Here is a 16,068-nt window from a genome sequence, read left to right as displayed (position 1 = left end):
ATGCGCTACATCTTCGACATCTGACAGCTTGAAATCCGACCAAAAGTGAATTAGCCGATTTGACAGTGTATGCCCGGCTTAGAAAGGCGAAGAAACAAAACGAGAAGTGGACTTACTTTGGGGAAGAGTGAGGCCATCTCGGTGACAGCAGAGTGGATCTTCTCAGAACATGGTACAAAGCTAAAGAAAATTATTAGAATGTTTAAATGCCTACAAAATACTGAATGGTGAGAGCTACAAAAAATTATCTGAGCTGTAGCAAAATCACAGATAAAAAAAAAAAAAAAAAGAATAAAGAATTGGCGCAGCAGTAAATGTTTCTCACTGTTTCTGTTTCGCACTGTTTCTCTCTTTATATGCATTTAATGACGTGATATTGTATTCTACACTGGTCACTGGGTGTCAGTATAGTATATTGTGTCTGAGCTGCTGTTTATAGGTGAGGGCTATAGAGGGCAGTGACGTTCTCTATGTTGGGTTAGAGCGAGCTTTTCGAAAATAAGTCTAGAAAAAAGAACGAGGAAGTGTTGAACTGTTCATGCTCTGTTTTGAGCATCTGCCTGTAAGGCATCGTGGTCTGTGTCTATTTAACATAAAAAGTCAGTCTAATTTACAGCCATCCTGACATGGTGTCATTAAGCTGCCAACACATTACATTGATGAGACAATAGCCACGGCAGGAAGTACGCTGTCCAGGAAAAAAACTGTCCAGGAACACTACCACCGCTAATGCTTCTCGAAGTAGCTCGCAGACTTGGTTCAGTAAATTTTTCATCAAAACACTAGTCATGCTAAAATATTGTGTTGCTGCTGGATGTTCATAATATCCGAGCGATACCGTAAGATTGTTTTCTTTTCCAAAAGGTTTAAGAATGGACGAAGCGAGTGCAGAGAACGAGAGACAGATGGACGCCCACCTCAAGTTCTGTTCTTTGCCGTGATCATTTCACTGGTGACTTCTTCGAAGGAACACCTTTACAAGAAGCATTTGGCTTGAAAGTACGGTGTAAACATATTTTGAAAAGGGATGCTATTCCGCCGGTAGACAAAACAAGGAAGAATGAACACTGTGTCGATGTTGCCACGGAACAGAGTAAGTCATGTCTTGTTCACATAATGTCTTCTGAACACAATTCCAAGATAGCAACAAGGCATTATACATATTACTCCAACTCCAGAGTAATGTACTCTTACCACACGGTGTTTTGAAGGAGACCAATTCAATTTTCATCTCCATGTCTTAAGCCTTTTAAATCCATCTTCTCCAATTTCTCTAGTTCATCTCCAAATGTTTCTTCCTCCTCAAAAACTATTCTACTCAAACTACTCACTACTCCTCAAACTACTCAAATATTCGCTATAATCGAGGTAAACATCCTCTGTCTCGTATATCGCCATGCTTGTTTACCTGAGTGATAATACCCCAATGTGGTCACTTCCGGAAATGAGGCTGAACTGCGAGAGCTAGTTCGCCATGGCTGGTGGCATGAACTATAAATGGAATTTTTTGCAAATTTACCGTTCACTTTCAAATATCGAACAATGTATAACATAATTACAAACAACATATAACATATGTAAGCAAAGTTGATGAATCATGTCAGGGACCCATTAAGTGATAATTTAGGTGCCACTAAAAATCGACTTACAACGTGTCGTAGGAGGGGAGGACCACCTGTAGTCAGCTGACTGAACTACTACGCTATCACACACTCCACTGCTTAGGCCTACCAGCAAAGTTAGATGTAATTGTAGTAGTAGTAATCGTAGTTGTAGCGGAGGTGAAGTGCTGGCATCTCACCTGTCATGTTTGAACTCCTGAGCCGCCCTGAGAAGCTCCTGGATGTTTTTGGTCACCTGCTCAGTCTTCAGTATGACATCCTCCGTGCATGGTAAAGTGGGGTCTGGATCGCCCATCTCACCACCTCCTCTGTCTTCAGCTTCCCCACGCCCTTCCTCTTCGCTGCTGCGACCCATACTGGAAACACCAAATGACATGCTCATTAACGCCTTGAAGCAAAGAGATGAATGCACTATTACTGGCTTGGGGCTGCGATACCTCTTAAACCCTGTTTACCTCTGATTTGCAATATTTTCACACCACTGTCAAATCAGTTAACACACTTCTGTGCACAGTGTCATGTAGTGAGTCTCACCTAATCGAGGGTTCGTACGTGTGTGTATTGTCGTAATCGCTGTCTGTGCCACTGCCGTGCTTCTCTGATTTAGAAATCTAGGGAAGGAAACAACACAAAACAATGATATCATTCTTCAGTATTTATTGTGTACACTGTTCAACATGTTTGAGGTTATATACAGTACCTCACAAAAGTGAGTGCCCACCTAACATTTCACAAGTTTTGACCAATTATCACTCATTAAAAGCAAAAAATTAAAGTTGGGATGGGCATCATAATTGATTATAGGGGGTTCAGAATTTGCTGAGTGATAATGCATTTTTTCCCTATTGCTTGTCCTTTTCAGGGGCATGGATGAGCTGGAATCTATCCTAGCTGACTAGGTCAGAGGCAGTCATAATGTCATGTACAAACCGGTGTAACTTACCATGTATCGGCCCATCTCTGTAGACCCAGACAAATGTTGGCCTCCATACGGTGCTAAACCACCCGTACTACCCTTCCTTACCTGGGCAAGACAGGGGTGGATATAGGGAAAGAGGAATGGGGTGACAGCAATGAGAAGAAGTATGGACAAATAATATGGGTTAATTATTATTAAAGGAAGGCAGGATGGCGATATTGATGGGAAGAAAAAAGTGTGGAGAAAGAGAAGGGCAATGTTTTGGGGGGGAGCAGAAAAAAAGATGATGAGTCAGCAAGAGCCAATTTGCTTGCTGTCATCAATACAGTATGCCTTTGTAGCTATCAAACACAGATATTGCAAACACCATCAACTAAAGTCTAAAACTGATCACTACACGGCATGTTCTCCAATGCTAGAATGTGTAAAAAGCAAAGGGCAAGCACAGTGAGAACATGTATGGCAAACAAAACAATGATGGACAGAATGCTTACATCCAGAGGATGCATGGCTGCACTGCAGTGAGCAAGAGACAGACAGGTGAGTGAGGAGGCAGACAGAAAGACAAACAAGGTAAACGCTGGATACTTGGATCAGGTTTGTAAATGTATACATGCAAATGTGTGTGCACGTTTGTCACCATGTAAAGCAGTTGTTCGGAAAGAGCTAACTTGAAGAGGCTGAAAACGTAAAAGAGTGTGAAGCTCAGGATGGAGGAAGGAGTATCAGTGGTGCTGCTAAGCAAAGAACAAAGAGAGAACACTTTGTGTTTAGCATCTTTCTCATTCAGATCACACTTAATGCAATATCCCTTCAAGGTACACAACAAGGTCTGATTATCTTTGGCACCTCAGTGCTACTGCTCCAAAGCTGAATGGGAGATCACAGTCTATCTCTGAAAGAGAAAGATGAGGAGCTGGAGTGCAGAAAGAGAATGAGTCAATGAGAAATGGCAAGATAAGAATTGGACGATCACCCATCAATCAGGCCAAAGAGAGCCAATCAGGGCCTCCAGAAGGAAGGCGGAAAGTGGGAAGGGCGAGTTCTAACTTACGCTGGGTGTGTTGAGGGGTTGCAGTCGGGCTGCCAGGGAGTCCAGGGCTGGGGGACCATGGGTCGTGGGGTTGGGTGCGGCCCCAGGCTCATACATGGAGAAAGCCTGGCGGTCTCTCCGATGGAGATGGGACTGAGGGGTGGCTAAAGAGGGTGCTGTGAGCACTGAGGCATCAACTCCTGTCCCCAATCCACTCATAACCCCACCACCGATTACTCCTCGCATCCCGCCTCCCGGCCAGTAGGTTCCTCCTCCACCAGGGCCCCCAACCCCATGGCCAGCTGCTCCCCCAGCTTGCTGGCCCCCCCGCAGCACGCTGTTCTCTGTCTGCATCCGTGTGATCTACATGAGAGGAGGAAGGGACCAAGAAGGGATGAGAGGATGGGAGGAGGGAAATGGGGAGGTTGAAGGGAAGGAGGGGGTGTGTCAACTGAATCGTCAAAGACAAACATTCATAAGCACAGGTACAGCAGAGGGATGCACAGGACTTGAAATATTAGCTAGCTGTGGGGAGGGACGGATGTGTGGTAATGACACGTTGACATACAGTAGTTACATGATGAGTTACAGACAGGAACCAGGTGGTTTGGAGGGTTGGAGGTCTCCATACTTGACATTGACTTTTACATTCAGTGAGGGGAAATTTATTGTAATTGTGCCATACTAAAACACTAAAAACATATTCGCCAGGTACAGGTGCACAATCCATTACAAGAGCTGGGTCAAATATCCACAAAATAACTGTCATTTAAATAACTTTACATAATAATGCTCAGTGTTTACTGACACTCCCAGCAAAGTATTCATTTAATGTTTATTATTATGGTTGTAATGTGTAGTAGCGTATAGCTGAACTGCTTGCTGCTACTGATTTCGAGTTCGGCGTGTAACTTGTGCATGCTAGGTGTGCTTCATGTAAGCAGTCGTACGTTTCACTCACTGGGGACGTACCGTGTGTGGGCATCGTACGAGGCTCGTGAAGCCCACTCACTTTGATTGCAAGATGGGCGTACTGGCTTCCTACGGCACCTACGGCTATGGTGACCAGGAGAACCAGAGTGTACAGAGGGAAGAGCTGCCCGCCATGGCCGGGTAAGGTGCATTGAGCCACCGTGCATCCAAGGAGGTCGGGAGGAGTCGCCCGCCGCGGGAGGAGCCGCTGCCGTGGCCGGGCAATGTACACGATGTACTTTTAAACTTGCGACACGCACTCCTCCCTCTGCCTTGCTCTTGCGACCTGGCTGCGTGCAAGATTCTCCAGCGTCCTCGCAGAAAATTGTTTGCATCCCAATTTTCTTCCTACGGGATTTGCGTGCTGTCTGTGGGTTTGAAAATCCGTGCGGGCAATGTTCGCTTCTCTTACGATTGTCCCCCTTTTTGCACGTAGCCAGCTCGTAGGAGCACGTACGTCGGGATGTAACTCCCTCTTAAATTGCAGTGCCGTTCTACACCACAAACTACAACAATAAAAACAAACATAAAACGAATACTGTACCTCCCTGACAGTATTTGTCATAAAACTCTGAGATTGAATCTAATTAGATTATGCATGTGTATCGTCTGTTGAATGTAGGTCAAACAGACTTACAATTTTTTAGGCCTGTTTATAAAGCCAATCTGATTCCTTTGTACAAGCAATGTAGTCTCCACTTTTGCTGATTATGTACCACGAGATGCCCCTTACTTCCCAGATGCTCAACCTATTTATGTCACACATGTCCATATGGACGGCACAAATGAAAGCAATGAGCACATGAGGAAACCAAGTGAAGCAAACGTAAATTGATGATTGCTACCAAGTAATACTATGGGACCTGATAGTAGCACTAAAAGTGCTGCCTTAGTTTCAGCATAACACACAATGTGTCACAAATAGACTTTATGACGGAAAATGACACATGCACATAAATGGTAGCCCCTTGCAAAGATATCAAACTACTGTTGAGCCACCATCCCGCCTGCCTGTCTGAAACAATAGGGCCTGCCTGTTTTCATATGTCCTCATCTCCTTTTCAAGCATTTCTTCCATAATGACTTCTGTCTTGCATGGCCATCATTACACACAAATGAAATACTCAGTTTCCTTGACTGTATGCCTGTTCCGAATTGTACATTCATGAGGCCTTACCTCTTTCTGGAGACGCCTGAGTTCCTCACTGAGGTTGTTGTTGACTTTCATTAGCTGCTGCACCTTGGCTTCTGAGGAGGCCAGAGCTTTCTTTACCTCCAGGTACTCCTGCAGCGTGATGGGTCCATCGGACAAATCTGACGAGTCCATACTCTGAATTGACGGGACATACAGGCAGGCACGTAGAAAGACACAGAAAGACAGAGCTATTCAAGCACAAAACCAGTATGGCTAAGCCAGAGCCAGCTGGCCCATTAGGTAATAGAGTAATCCCTCGTTTATCGCGGTTAATTGGTTCCAGACCAGGTCGTTATTGGTGAATTTTCCGCAAAGAAAGGTTTCTTTCTTTATAAATTTAATATTTTCATAGTTAACGCATAGAAAACCTGTTGGACCTTCTAAATACAGTTTTTAACAGACCAGGTCTTTATTGGTGAATTTTCCGCAAAGAAAGGTTTCTTTCTTTATAAATTTAATATTTTCATAGTTAACGCATAGAAAACCTGTTGGACCTTCTAAATACAGTTTTTAACATTATTAAAGTCCTCGAGACATGAACAAATATCCATGTAGTCACTGTTACAGTCATATTACCCAGTATAGTAGACATAATAAGAGCAAATAAGCCATTTAAGACATAAATAAGAATTGTGTGTGTTGCTGTAAGTGTGTTCCCTGGGGGAGCTGAGTGACGGGCGGACAGGAAGTAACGCCGGGGGTTCAGAGTTGAGTTTCAGCTTTGCGTAGGTAACTGACGCAACAGCAGTGCATGTTTTTATTAGGGATTATTCTGCCTGTTGTGACATAATTCAAACCTGCAATAAAAGCCTGTTGTTCTGTCGACCAAGTCTGATGATTGTGTGTCTCACCGAACATTACATGACACCAGTGTAGATGACCACTTATCATTGCCTTTACATGTGTCTTTTGAATGCCTTATATTTGTATTTTAGTTCATTTAGCCATTTTATGCCTGAAAACGCTTAATTTATTGAAAAAATACTAATGCTTAAATATGTTATATTAGTTTATAGTTTTTACTAATAATAGGCTGTACTCAATCACAAAACAGCGTGATTTATTTATTAATATAGTTTTGAAAAAACCTGTTAAGAGTGAAGCTGCAAAATTCAAAGTGGCAAGGGACAATCGTATAGGTAAATGCCTAGGGTGCTGTGGCCTCCAGGGTGAACCCAAAAAAAAAACGGAAAAAAAAAACCCTCACTACATAACTACATTAAAAAGTTATTAGTATGAGCTCTTACAATGGAAAAGCTCACATTGATTCATATGTAAAGCAATGCAAAATTTTATAGTTTTGCACATAGGATGTTGATTGCTGTATTTATAATTTATTACTATGGTTATTTATTCACTTTTATACAGGATTTTTATTTTGTGTTGTAGTTCAGATTTTTTTTAACTTGTTAACCATGTAAAATAGGTGACACATTATCTTACAAATTAAAGACAAGGGTAAAAACCATGCCATTCAATCTCTTTTGTACGCATATGTAAATCGCCGATGGAGGCTGGCCAAGTATGACATCTCGCCCAGAGCGCCACATAGGCCAGTTCTGGCCTTTCTTTGACGTTTATCTTCATTCATACATACTGCTTTGGCTTACCATTTCAAATGACTGCATATTGAATACATAGAAGGTAAGCTCAGGGGATGGTAAACTAAAAGTCTGAAAAGAAAATTTTAGAAAAACAGAGCTGAGCAATGTGTAAATGAAAACGAGCCTTCCAACTGCCTAAAGGCCAGAACTGCAGCTGACCAAACACGTTCACTACAGACAAGCTTTAGTTTTTGCTCTCTGTGCAACATCCACGCCCATTTCCTGTGACCAGAAAGCATGCTTGACTTGGTTCTATACTCCCTAAAGTGCACCAAAACAAATGCTTCAAACAGTGGTTCGGAAAATTCAGTGTAGATGCTTAACAAATAAACCAATCTCTAAACTAAAATGAAGTGCATTTACTGAATACACTATCATTTGATATAATCATGATATGAAAAAATAGGCATAATAGACTTTAATGCTGTGTTTCCGGACCTTTATTGAGCAAGACACATATTTTATGTTAGAACAATCTCAGTGCACACCGCCAAGCGTGCCATGACTTTTTCTGCTGTATGAATTGCAGGCAGTGGATATGCAGGTTAATTATGTAGAAGGACTTATTATTTTTTATTTTTTATTTTTATTATTTATTATTATTATTCGAACTATTAAGTCGGATTATTATTAAGTCGCCGGCATGGATAGATTTACAAACATACAATATTTGTTGTAAATAAATAATTTTCAGACAAATTAAATGATTGGATAGTTTCCTGTGGCACACAGTGGTTGGGATTGACTTTTTATTTTAATTATTTGAACAGAAAAAGCCAGCGTTTCTAGCTTTCCATTTTTTTTTAATGCTACAGCATTTCAGTGCCAGTCAGATTTCTCTCCCTCTCTCTCTCTCTCTCTCTCTCTCCCTCCCTCTCTCTCTCTCCCTCCCTCTCTCTCTCTCCCTCCCTCTCTCTCTCTCCCTCCCTCTCTCTCCCTCCCTCCCTCTCTCTCTCTCCCTCCCTCTCTCTCCCTCCCTCCCTCTCCCTCCCTCCCTCTCCCTCCCTCCCTCTCCCTCCCTCCCTCCCTCTCCCTCCCTCCCTCTCCCTCCCTCCCTCTCCCTCCCTCCCTCTCTCTCTCTCTCTCTCTCTCTCTCTCTCTCTCTCTCTCTCTCTCTCTCTCTCTCTCTCTCTCTCTCTCTCTCTCTCTCTCTCTCTCTCTCTCTCTCTCTCTCTCTCTCTCTCTCTCTCTCTCTCTCTCTCTCTCTCTCTCTCTCTCTCTCTCTCTCTCTCTCTCTCTCTCTCTCTCTCTCTCTCTCTCTCTCTCTCTCTCTCTCTCTCTCTCTCTCTCTCTCAGTACAAACAATGCCTCTCTAACAGGATTCTGAATATGGTTGGTGATGTCACTCGGGAGCTATGTGGAAGCCCTGCCTGTAAAGCATGCTGAGACAAGTAGTCATGGAAGAAACCATGAATAAGCCTCATTAGCTCACTTGAAATATTCTACATCATAACAGCATGTTTGTTCGAGTAGCATACCTTTGCACGGTTACTGCGTTGCGTGTTGTTGTTATTTTGGGTTGTGAGCTCGCTGTCTGTGTCTTCATCAGATGCTACGCTGTCATAGTCGTGCTGGTCATCGTCAAAGCCAAGGTCCAATGGGTCTGAGGGAGGGGTGGGAAATGTATGACATCTGTGTTGATTGAACAGGAGTTGTCATCTCTTGCAGAAGACAAATTGCTGTCGGACACTCAACAGCTGTGTTTGCCTGTTAGTGCTACTGTAAAATGGCTTCACCTGTAATTCCACTTTCAGATATGAACATAATTGTTTTTTCCTTCTGTTGCTGCATGGCACAGGGCTGCATGGCAGCGTTTTGAGCTCTTTAAGTGCTTTAACTGACTCTCTGACTCAGTCTAACACCACACTATCTATCAGTCACAAAAGATTGTTCTCTCTACGCTGTGAACAAGGCATACACTTAGCAAGCACATTCCAGCTTTAAGATGGTATTAAAAAAATACATATGAGAAAATAGACTGCGATCAGACATCTTGATTGAAATCACTGCATGAGCTGTTCCCATTCAATTAAAAAAAGCCTCCTTATCAATGAAACAATTTTAGGGGAAAAAAACTTACATTGTATAAAACATACACTTCATGGGTTTAATTTATGCTACTCTTAATCTCAACATTTTAATACTGTTTAAAGATCCATGAGTGCCCTGGGTGTTATGGTGAATTCTTTTGATAAAATGCACTTGTGCACAATAGAGTGTGCTTGATTTAATGCAAGTTATCTGATAGTACGGTATATGCCCAATAGTTACACGATATAGTTGTAATGCTGGAAGATTAATTGCCTAATTATCCACTAAAAAGCATAGCGAAACTTTTGGCAGTGCAAACCCTCCTTTTGGTTTCTTACCAGTTGGGCTGCTGAGACCTTTCCCCTGCTGTCTCCTTTTGGCATCGCTCAGGATGTCTATGATGAGCGTGGCAAACTCCCGAGCATTGAAACGGGCCAGCTTTTGACGGCCCTGAGAGAGAAAAAGAGAAGATATGAACGGCTAAGATGTTAACGAGTTATTCCTCATTCTGGACGAATTAAAATGTAGTTAATATGTATATGACTCAGTTTTTGCAATATAAAAAAATCAGCCAACAGCTTATGGTTCACTGCCAGTGAGAATACTGTGGTCAGCGACCATGTGCTGTGGAAAAACACAGTCATACCGAGCACTTGGAACACACAATTATAAGTGTGCATGCACACAAACACCAATACAGGCAAAGAAAGATATTTAAAGAAACAAACCGAGTTGTACTAGAGCTATAATTCCAGAGTACTCTAGTATTCTCTAGTTTTTTCTCTCCTTCTCGCCATGAATAGACAGTAATAATTGGCTGCTCAAATGTGGTGATGTGTTTGTTTTTACTTTGTGTGGTAAAAAGTCAATGTTTACAATAACAGGCAGATCGAGAGGACATAAGGGATTTTTTTTCCTTCACACAGCAAGAGTGTGGGTGGGGGGGCAGGATGGAAACAGGGTTCCAGCTCCGCTCTTTTGTCAAGCTGCCAGTTTCAGACTCATACTCTTTAAAAAGTGAAAGACAGGAACTCCAAGCTTGCGATTGCTTTGTTTTCCACTCTTTTCCCCATGTATACATGATCAATTTGTATGTATTTATCAGTTTACCTGGTTTCGTGTGGCAGAGTACTCAGGGTTGACTGGTAAAAAGGGTACAGCGCTTCGTTCCGTTACCAGAGTGCTGTGGTTTTGGGTCGTAAGCCACACTGGGGATGAGGAAGAAACAGAAATGTGTTCACCAACAGCTACGCACTGCAAAAACAACAGTTAGAACATGCATAACTGTATTGTGAGCCCTGGTCCTGCGCGTCCTTGCTACTTACCTCCGGTGCTTTTGTAAAGACGCAAATTTCCCTGCTACTGCTTTCGAGAAAGGGAGAAGGAAGGCAGTGCAGAGGAGAGACTCGAGAATTTGTGAGACAATTCCCCCATCCAGTCTCTCGTCGTCTCTCTCCCTCCTCCCTCACTGAAACATTTTCTCCTTCCCTCTAAAGTCAGTTTCTGATTTTCAATGACTGCTTAGCAATTTTTTTTTGTGTGTGTGTGTGTGTGTGTTTCCTTTTTTGTGCCAGAATACTAGTGATTTTCAAAGAGCTACTTTGGGGAAAGCTTAACAGATGACAGCTACTGGATGCGGCTCACCTGCATCATTTTCTCTGCGGTCCACTTCGTCATAAACATCCATTGCAAGCTCTTCAAATAGCCGGTTATTCAGCTGTCATGCAAACAGAAAAACGTTGTACGCAAATTAATTCACATGGTAGTGTACTATCAATGTAACAAACACCAATTTCATTTAGGCCTCATTAACTTTTTGTCGGGTATTGGTGATAGGTGGGTGGAGCGGAGTTATTTGTGTTGGAGAGCGGGAAAGATTTCTGCTATGTAACAACAGAGCTCTGCTGCTGCATGGTTCTCTGATCCGCTGCTTTACTGTGTCACCAACGCTGCATCAGCTCTGCACACTTTGAACGTACGCTGACCAAGTGTTAGACTCATGTTTTCCAAGTGAGTAGTCGAGCCAAGAGGTTCCAGCAGTGTAAAACTGGAGATAGGTGTTACTACAACTGTAAAGCGTACTACAATGACCAAATGCGTGGTATATACAGAAAACAGAGACACAAGTCTCAGACAATTGAAATACAACTGTCTGTGGATTTACAGTGCAAAGCCTACAGTTCAACTCACCGCTTGTAGCTTCTTCTTGGCAGCCTTGGCTAGTTCTGAAAGGTCCAGACTAAAAAAAAAACACAGATAACAACCCTAAGACAGGCACTGCAAAGTCACAATAGCGTACAAAACGAGGCGGAGGGTGAAACATATTGCAATGGAGAACACGGTAAATGAGACATGAGAGAGACATAAGGAAGCAGGGTAGACAGGGAGATGGTGGAACATTTGGATTGTTGGATGTCACACTGAACGGGCCTGCTGAGGTTCATTAAGGTTTCTCAGGGAGGATGAAACTGAGGTGTTGAAAGCTACAGGTGGGCAGCAAAAAGCTGCCAAGATGGTGCCTTGCTACTTTATTAATTAACCCTAGTTAATCTACTGCTCCTTTAACTATTAGTGAGACATTAAATCTTAATGATGTTCTTTCCACTTTGAGAGCTCTGGTATAACAAGAAAACGTACAACAGAGGGTTACAGAAACAGTGATTAAAATGAAGCAAGATAACAGTATTTTTTGGGGGAGGGGGGGAAAGGAAGAACAAGAAAAGTAAAGATACCTCTGTGTCGGGCACTTAGGACGAGCTCTGGCTCCATCAAGCGAAGCAAAATGGAGAGAACAGAAGACGAGTGAGAAAAAAGGAAGAAACAGACAGAAAGATGGGTAGAGAAGCCACATCAAAATGGCTTAAACTGTTCTCATTCAGGAGCACACCGAGTGAAGTCAGATGGTATTCCTAATATATCCTTGCATGCACAGTGCCTCGCAAAAGTGAGTACACCCCTTGCCTTTCTGCAAATAGTTAATTATCTTTTCATGCGGCAACACTGAAGAAATGATACTTTGCCACAATTTAAGTAGTCAGTGTACGACTTGTGTGCAAATTTAGCGTCTCCGCAAAATAACTCAACACACAGCCATTAATGTCTAAACCCACGGCAACATAAGTGAGACACAAGTGAAACAGTTTAGCCATTTTCCCTCCCCAGTGTCATGTGACTCACAGTGTTACAAAGTCTCAGGTGTGGGTGGGAAGCAGGCGTGTTAAATTTGGTGTTATTACTCTGACATTGTCTCATACTGGTCATTGGAAGTTCAACATGGCACATCATGGCAAAGGACTCTTGAGGATCAAAAGATTGCCAACACCCTGAAAGTGGGTTGCAACACTATGGCCAAGACCATACAGCCATTTTATGTTTAGCTGCAGAGGTTGAAGGGGTGTACGGTGGTCTTGTGCTCGTACCATACACTGCACACTGCATTAAACTGGTCTGCATGGCTGTCATCCCAGAAGGAAGCCTCTTCTGAAGACGATGCACAAGAAAGACAAGCAGACTAAGCACATGGATGACCGGAACTTTGTCCTGTGGTCTGATGAAACCAAAATAACCTTAATGATTTAGATCAGTGGTCACCAACCTTTTGGAGCCCAAGATCTCTGGTCTCGGCCGTGAACCTGCGCAAGATCTACCCCCGAGATAGCACACATACACAATATTTATATATATATATATTATTTTTTTGAGCAGTATATACTGCTCAAAAAAATTAGAGGAACACTTCAAAAACACATCAGATCTAAACTGGGAAAAAAATGATCTTCATTATCTTTCCTGATAATAAGTGGGTGATGTATTAGTAACAAAATCATGTCACATAATTTGATAGAAATGAAAATGATCAACCTATAGAGGGGGGAAATCCAAGACACCCCAAAAATGAAAGTGAAAAAATGATGTAGCAGACTGGTCCATTTTGCCAAAATGTCATTGTAGCAACTCAAAATGATTCTCAGTAGTTTGTGTGGCCCCCAAGTGCTTGTACGCATGCCTGACAATGTCGAGGCATGCTCCTAATGAGACTACGGATGGTATCCTGGGGGATCTCCTCCCAGATCTATCCCCTTGACCCCAATGAGGAGAAGCGGCATAGAAAGTGGATGGATGGATTTATTTTGTAGAAAGGTTTTTAAAGTAAATTAAAAAGTAATACGACATTTAAAGCTTTGTATTTAATTACAGAGCTTTGAGTTATTATTGGTTGTTGGTGTCAACATTTCAGCAACATTGTGCCTTTTGCTCTATTTTTAAAATTTTTTCTCTTTTTTTTTAAATTTGATTTTGTTTCTAAGGAGATGCAATGACATACTAGCCACGATCCGCAGATGGCTCCTTGGCCGCACTTTGGGCACCACTACTTTTGCGTGGCTTATAATTACTGTTGCGTGAGCAGGCACATCTCTGCGCACCGACTATTACTAATATTCTCACGATCGACTGGCAAAGTCCCATAGATCGACTAGTAGCTCGCGATCAACGTGTTGGTCACCTCTGGTTTAAATGGTGTCGAGTGTGTGCGGGGGCGACCAAGTGAGGAGTGTGTCTTGCCTACAGTCAAGCATGGTGGTGGGACCATGTCATGGTCTGGGAATGCATGAGTGCTGCCAGCACTGGAGAGCTGCAGTTCATTGACGAAAACATGAATGTCAACATGTACTGTGACAGATTGAAGAAGTGCATGATGACCTCCCTTTGTAACTGGGCCACACAGAAGCATTACAACATGATAAGGACCTAAAACACACCTCCAAGACAACCACTGCCTTGCTAAAGATGCTGAGGGTAAAGGTGACGGACTGGCTTAGAATGTGCCCAGACCTAAACCATATTGAGCATCTGTGGGGCATCTTCAAACGAAAAGTGGAAGAGTGCAAGGTCTCTAGCATCCACCAGCTCCGTGATTTCGTCAGTGAGCAGTGGAAGATGATTCCAGAGGCAACTTGTGAAGCTCTGGTGAACTCCATGCCCAAGAGAGTTAAGACAGTGCTGGAAAAAATAATGGTAGCCGCACAAAATATTGAAACGTTGTACCCAGTTTGGACGTTTCACTTAGGTGTGTACTCACTTTTGTTGCCAGCAATTTAGACATTAATGGCTGTGTGTTGGCTTGTTTTGCGGGGACAGTAATTTTACACAGTTATACAAGCTCTACACTGTCACTTCTTCAGTCTTGTCCCATGAAAAGATATACTCTAATATTAGCAGAAATGGGAGGCGTGTACTCACTATAGTGAGGTACGGTATATTTGGTTGTATATTCATCAAACTCAGAAAGAGGCTGAGCTAAGTAATGTTGAGCTTGATTTATTATGGCATGACTGTGCACTTTCAGGCTGTTGAATCACACTTGCTGTTGATGATGAAAAATCCAAGCGTGCATAAAGTATCGAAATCATTACGTGGAATGACCAAGGCATTTAAGAAAAAACAAATTTCCCAGTTTTTAAAGGGAAACCTCAATGTTCAGGTAAATGTACCTTATGTGACAACATCAGACTCAATCACGGCTAGTAGACTCAGCTACCAACTAGTGAGGCAAATCCCAGACCTATGGTAGTAATAGCTCTTCTAATATTTATAACCTAAAACCAATATAGAGATTTAATATCACACAAATTTGATGGCAACATCTATCAAATTTGTCTAAATGCAGATGACTGACTTTAAGGTGGTTTAATGCACACTCTGGTGCCACCCTCTGGTCACAATACTAAACTGCATCAAAACAATAACTAAATAAGGCTCTATGCAAAACCAGGCCTGTCACAATAATCAATAAATCACAAATTAACCGCACAATAAATAAAAACAAACTTGATCATTTTGCCGGCCTTGATATATTGACTGACATGTGCATGCCTGTTTGTTTTCGTCCTCTCTACGAAACAGTCTGGATGACAAGAGGGTTTATTCTGTGCATCTGTCTCAACACCTGGGCGCGTTGGTTCTATAGCTGAAAGAACGGATGGAGTGAACCCTCCTATCAGTCATTCTGTCTCTTTGTCCAAGTGGATGGAGGCGGGGCCACTGACAAGCGCACACAGAGTGCAGCAAATGTCGGAGTAAAGCTCCGTTTACACTTGCACGTATTTTGCCTCTGCATTCTGCCGCAATTTTTCTCGTGGCAATGCGTGTCAAAAATGCCTGAAAAGCATGAAGACTAGTTTGCGCACTGTTTGCGTTCGGTTTACACATAAGTTACACACTTGGCACACAATTCGTAAACCAAAAATGGTGCGCATTGGCACAAACTGACCATGCTCCCGTACGACTTAATAGTGTTTACGTCTGGTTCACAACAATAGTACGCGCAACGTGCATTGTTCCCGAATGGGTATGCATTGTCACCACCACTTCCCACATCCATGAAGCAGTCCTGGCATTATTTGGTCCCGCTGTACCCCGCATGATGCCACGCGACAGCAGGCATCACCCCTATAGCTTTATTCATTTGCATTCCTGTTAGAAATAATACCCTTACTTAAAGAGAATTGATACTCCATTTTATTTATTGTTTTTATTGTTGTGTGTGTTTTTTATTGGAGTGTTTTTTTTTCTTCACAGAGGTCTATTCTTTTCTTGTTTTGGTTGAGATTGTGATTTTTATTTCAGTGCTAAAAGATGAGAGAACATTTATTTTCATCGGGGCTCTTTTTTTGTTTAATGTATTATGTTGT

The 16,068-nt window shown here is 42.4% G+C and overlaps 1 protein-coding gene across 3 annotated transcripts in view; it reads right to left on the bottom strand.

Annotated features, from left to right (window-relative positions):
• Positions 1–16,068, bottom strand: part of git1 (G protein-coupled receptor kinase interacting ArfGAP 1) — a 28,161-nt gene that overhangs the window by 3,596 nt on the left and 8,497 nt on the right. The window contains exons 9-20 of one of the 3 annotated variants that reach the window (XM_054793721.1): positions 12,109–12,135; positions 11,567–11,615; positions 11,021–11,093; positions 10,487–10,584; positions 9,715–9,826; positions 8,824–8,948; positions 5,724–5,876; positions 3,596–3,937; positions 2,566–2,646; positions 2,157–2,233; positions 1,802–1,978; positions 117–180 (exon numbers count right to left, since the gene is read on the bottom strand). In XM_054793721.1, the coding sequence (XP_054649696.1) occupies positions 117–180; positions 1,802–1,978; positions 2,157–2,233; positions 2,566–2,646; positions 3,596–3,937; positions 5,724–5,876; positions 8,824–8,948; positions 9,715–9,826; positions 10,487–10,584; positions 11,021–11,093; positions 11,567–11,615; positions 12,109–12,135 (1,378 nt within the window). The remainder of the gene's footprint in view (positions 1–116; positions 181–1,801; positions 1,979–2,156; positions 2,234–2,565; positions 2,647–3,595; positions 3,938–5,723; positions 5,877–8,823; positions 8,949–9,714; positions 9,827–10,486; positions 10,585–11,020; positions 11,094–11,566; positions 11,616–12,108; positions 12,136–16,068) is intronic. The other 2 variants (XM_054793722.1, XM_054793724.1) reach the window with 2 other exon arrangements.

This window comes from Dunckerocampus dactyliophorus, chromosome 12, assembly GCF_027744805.1.
Source record: "Dunckerocampus dactyliophorus isolate RoL2022-P2 chromosome 12, RoL_Ddac_1.1, whole genome shotgun sequence".
Classification (NCBI taxonomy): domain Eukaryota; kingdom Metazoa; phylum Chordata; class Actinopteri; order Syngnathiformes; family Syngnathidae; genus Dunckerocampus; species Dunckerocampus dactyliophorus.
Note: the sequence above shows the minus strand (reverse complement) of the source record. Positions and strands in the feature narration are given on the sequence as shown.